The sequence below is a fragment of the Notothenia coriiceps genome, unplaced genomic scaffold (genome assembly GCF_000735185.1).
Source record: "Notothenia coriiceps isolate Sejong01 unplaced genomic scaffold, NC01 NC01_scaffold00026424, whole genome shotgun sequence".
NCBI classification, from domain to species: domain Eukaryota; kingdom Metazoa; phylum Chordata; class Actinopteri; order Perciformes; family Nototheniidae; genus Notothenia; species Notothenia coriiceps.
Window position 1 is genome coordinate 1501767 of NW_011359125.1, and position 5130 is coordinate 1506896.

The 5130-nt window shown below is 41.3% G+C and overlaps 1 protein-coding gene across 1 annotated transcript in view; it reads right to left on the bottom strand.

Annotated features, from left to right (window-relative positions):
* Nucleotides 1–2368, bottom strand: part of LOC104957051 (unconventional myosin-XVIIIb-like) — a 22813-nt gene extending 20445 nt beyond the window's left edge. The window contains exons 1-2 of the mRNA XM_010784654.1: nucleotides 2178–2368; nucleotides 697–1687 (exon numbers count right to left, since the gene is read on the bottom strand). Of these exons, the coding sequence (XP_010782956.1) occupies nucleotides 718–1687; nucleotides 2178–2197 (990 nt within the window). The 5' untranslated portion in view covers nucleotides 2198–2368 and the 3' untranslated portion in view covers nucleotides 697–717. The remainder of the gene's footprint in view (nucleotides 1–696; nucleotides 1688–2177) is intronic.
* Between the last annotated feature and the right edge of the window lie 2762 nt (nucleotides 2369–5130).

Below are 5130 nucleotides of genomic sequence, written 5' to 3' on the forward strand. Positions count from 1 at the left end.
GTTTGCAATCCGCCCAGCCAATCAGGAAAGTACCACCTCTCTAGCAGGGACTGAACAGGGGGGAACAGTTCTCATGAACTAAGTTCTCTTTTTGGTGTGAAGGCAAAATCCCAGGAACTATCGGAACCAAACGGAAAAAGTACTCCGGTGTGAAAGCGCCTTTAAAAAATCCCTGAGAGTTTAACCAGTGACTCAAATATCACAGCGTCAGAGACTTGTATCTTCTTAGTCAGAGTACAAGCTCTCACTTTGGCGAAACCTATGTCACAGGTTTTAGGATTTCTCAGTCAACATTTTGTCTGAATTCTGACTTTTTCTCAAAATCTCAGAATTCAGTTTTTTTTTCAAAATCCCCAAACTCTGACTTTTTTTTAAAAATGTTGACATTTTTTTCAAAATCTCAAAATCTCAGACTTTTTTCACAAATCAAAAAATTCAGATTTATAAAATTAATGTTGTCGTCTTGTATTTCTCTCAAATGTCTGAGCGTGCAATCATACTGAACATCTGCTAACTAGAATATGGGAAAAGGTATTTGATGTTAAACCAAAGTATCGGACAAAGTGGCACCAATAACACGGCTGACAATTTATCATAAAGTTGAAAATGTGACATGAAGCGAACCATGTATGCACTACGGCAAGAAAGATCTAATGAGGCAAACTAAATTAAATACTTTGAATGGTATCTCCTCACCAGAGAGCGCTTCTTCTCTTCTCAGTCGGTGTCCTTCTTCAGGTATTTCTTCATGATGGAAGCCACGTCTCCGGCCTCGCTGCCCTCGGCCTCCAGCCTCTCTCCCTGCGGACCATCGAGCCTCCGTCTTCTTCCTCCTCCGTCCTGAGAACTCCCCGCTGACCCCCCCGATGACGAGGAGTCCGTTTCAGATCCCTTCATGCTCCGGCTGGAGGGAGGCAGCTCTCCGAAGTGAACGCTCAGAGCCCTCCGTCCTCCTCGCTCAGATCCCGTCAGGCTGCTGGTGGACTTCGCTCTCCGGATGGCGGGCAGAATATCTAACGCCGCGTCTTCCCGACCCTCCATTAGCCTCCGGTTCTGGAACACCATCGGTTCTGAACCCAGGGATGCTTCCCCCCCATCTTCGGTGGAAAGACTCCCCAGCATGCACCTCCTCGGGGGTTGAGGGGAGCGCTGCTGCATGGAGGTGGCTCGGGGTCGCTGTGGTTGATCTGGATCTTCTTCTGGGATGCAAAGAGAGGGAGTTTGATGGCGGGAGGCGAGGTTTGACCCCAGAGAGGAGAGATGAGGCAGCGACGGGACGCCTGAGAGGGAATCACTGCTGGAGTTGTAGCGAGAGAGTTTAGCTCCAGGTGTTTGAGCGTCGCTGATGGAGCGAGCGCTGATGGAGCGAGGCATTATCGGGGACGGGGGTTTGAGGATGCTGGATCGGGGCTCCTGGAGGTCACCGGGGCCGAGGGAAAGGGCGGAGGCTCGGCGTCTGAGGGTGGAGGCGGCGGTCGTTTGATAAACGGGAAGAGAGACGGCGCTCCCGGCTCCGTCATCTGCGTCTCCGCCGGCTCTGCGTCTCCGGAGGCCGTCAAGCAGCTCTGAGAGGGCGGAGGAGGAGGGGGCCCGACTCGGAGCCCTGCTGCCCCCCCCTCCAGCCCTGCTGCCTCCAGCCCTGCTGCCCCCCAACTCAGAGCCGTCATCATCGGGATTCTCACAAGACCTTCACAGAGAGAGAAACACTTTTTTTTCAGAACTTTGATTTTTTTCTTCAAATATGTTAAAATTCAGACGTTTTTTTTTCATAATTCAGTTTTCTTTTCTGGAAATATCTGATTTTTTTTTTAAAATTCACTTTTTTTCAAAATTCTTAATTTTTCGGAATTCTGACTTTTTAAAATCTAAAAATGCTGACTTTCACAATGTAGCAATTCTGACTTTTTTTTCTTCTCAAAATTCGGAATTCTTTCTAAATCTCAAAATGTTGTCTTTTTTCAAAATTATGCATCTTTTCAAAATTATGCATTTTTTTCCAAACTATGACTTTTTTTCAAAATCTCAAAATTATGACTTTTTTGGGAATTCTGACTTTGGTGTGCACAAATACAGCAAATGATATCAAATGAATCGTACAGATAATAATAATATTTTAACCGATTGTTTTCTTGCTGCATCTCTACAACCCTTAATAAATTAAAAATGAACAAGCTTACCTGAAACTATAGGTGCTCATGGTGTCGGCCAAAGAATGGCGCCCCCCCTGGCTGCTGATGGTACTGCTGCCGTTGGGAGACCCCGCCCCACGGGACCCCCCTCTCGGAACTCCTAACCAATGACGGATCCCCTCTCCAACGTCCTCTGTCCCGACGCTAGAGACCGAGTCGCTGCAGAGAGGAATCACACTTTATCACAACGGAGAACCTGCAGAACATTTGCTTCACAACACGCATGCAGGCGCTTCCACTCTGCAGACAAACTGTCAACGACTCCTTTCAACTTCATGAACGTTAATTATAAGCTATTTGTTGTTCTATACATGTTTTATGCAACCTCTCAATTCATTTCTGGGGTTAAAAAACATTCAAATGGCCAAACTTGAGGCTTTGAAAACGTAGTTCAGCGACCAATAAGTGTTGAGGGCCATACTGCAGTTTGAGTGGATTCTGAAAAAAGTCAGAATTTAGAATTTTTCAGAAATCTCACAATTTTGACTTTTTTCTCTACATTTCAAAATTGTGACTTTTTTTTTTTATGGATTCTGACTTTTATCTCAAAAATAGTTCAACAACCAACATGTGTTGTTTTCTCTCTGTCAGAGGCCATACTGTCGTTTGAGTCGCAGTTGAATTTTGAGAAAAGTCAACATTTTCAGAATTATGACTTTTCCCCCCTCAAAATCTCAAAAATAAATTTCCCCCCAAAATTCTGACTTTTTTTATTAATGTCAAAATGTTTACTTTTTTTCCTTTCAGAATTATAACTTGTATCTCCAGATCTCAGAAATCGGACTTTTTTGTGAATTATGACTTTTTCTCAAAATCGCCAAAAATCTGACTCTTTTTGAGAATTCCGACTTTTTTCTCCAAATTTCAAAATTGTGACTTTTTTTTCCCGGATTCTGACTTCTATCTCAAAAATAGTTGAACAACCAACATGTGTTGTTTTCTTTCTGTCAGAGGCCATACTGTTGTTTGAGTCGCAGTTGAACCATCAAGTTTGTCTTCTCCTTTCCATGCTCTTGCATTATTTCCCAGCTAAAATAATAATAATAATAATAACATCTGGGAGAAGCTTTGTATTCCCATTAAGCATGTCAAAGCCACGAGGATACAACCAACCAGTTAGTAGAATAAATAATAGGTTGAAGACGCTATCGCTAATGCTAACCATCTACTCACAAATCTGAGCTGGCGACACATAGAACTGCAGACGTGCCAATACTCATGCCATCATTATAGAAATATGCTATATGATTAATATCAATGAATGCTACTTTCCTCATCACCCAGGCAACCAATGATCTCCATTAATTGACTTTTATATCAGCATAAAGACACTTATATATATTAGCATGTACGACATATATTATAGCACATTGTTATTCACATTTTTAACCATTTCTAATGCCTTTGAATTAGATTTTTTTTTTTAAAAACATTAATTTATGATGGATTTTCAAGTTATTTTTGGAGTAAAATGCTGTGGTGCAAGGACTGTGAGTAACCATGCACATAGCCGTTTTCACCAGAGTCCCTTTAAAGGATAATTACGGACATTATAGTACAATTATCGTAGTTTTGGCCTTCTTTCCATCACATTTCTTTAAGTAATTATAACATTTTGGGGTTTAATTTGATTATCAATGATAAAAATAATGGCCAAAACTACGAATAGACCAGAATTATCCTTTTTTGTAATGTAAAATTCAGCATTATCATAATGAGACGTTTAAACGATGACACTTCAAGGCCTGATGCAATGTCCAGGACACGCACGCGCGCACACACACACACACACACACACACACACACACACACACACACACACACACACACACACACACACACACACACACACACTCAGACACAGTGTGAATGTAATTGGCATTAGAGATAATATTACATTAGAGGGTCGGAGCAGAGGAAGCACAGGATGCGTCTAATTAGCATCTGTGCGTAACCGTGTTGACTTTTTGACACCAGTCTCTCTCTCTCTAGACTGCAGAGACAACAACAACACACTCAGTATAACATTTCATTTAGCTGATGGTCTCACCCAAAGCAACTTACAATAAGTGCAGTTAACGATGAGGATGCACTTTCACAACAGAAGACTCCTGCCATCAGCCTCAATCATGATAACGCCTTTTCAATTGATTCCAATGAAGAGTGAACACATGCTGTTACATGTATCCACCAAAAGAAAAAGCATTGCCTCAAGTGACTTTTGCTGCTCCGAGAGCTTTGAACTTAAATATTTCAACTTTTCAGATAAGTAGAAGTGTTGTCACCGTATACTGTAGTCTTTTTTAAATTAAACTATCATAACAAACTCTCTTATGTTTGAGCAGATGGGCCGGGCCGAAGTGTGTGACTTTTATGATCATAAGCAAATTGTCCCTCTCGCTCTATGGCTGATGTCAGATTGAGTGGTGAAACTCATTCATACAAACAGCTGATTGTAATGGTAAAAACAATGTCAAACAAAAATACAGTGGCACAAAAGGATACAGTATTGATCATAACAGCCTTAAAATTGCTGTTGATTGTGTCTAATGTGTTTTTGATTTAATTCTATTAACCGGTTGTTTGCATATTGTCTCACATTAGCCGAGAGATGTGTCACTTTTGAGGCAACATTTAAATCTGGTTGTAAATTAAATGAAGGAGAACTGATTGTGTGTGTGTGTGTATGTCTTGCCACAAAGTGTGTGATGTTTCAGAAGTGTGAGTGGCTTAAACAGTAACTACAACATAAGTCCTAAATATGTTGAAGAAAAGTCAAGAATTAAAAGGATGTCACCATATTCCTGTGGCATCCATCTTTAACAAACAATCTAAAATGGAGAAACTTTTTGGGTTTGCTCTTTGATGTGTGCTAAGACTACACACACACACACACACACACACACATACGTATAACTTCGTAATAATGTATGACTAGTAA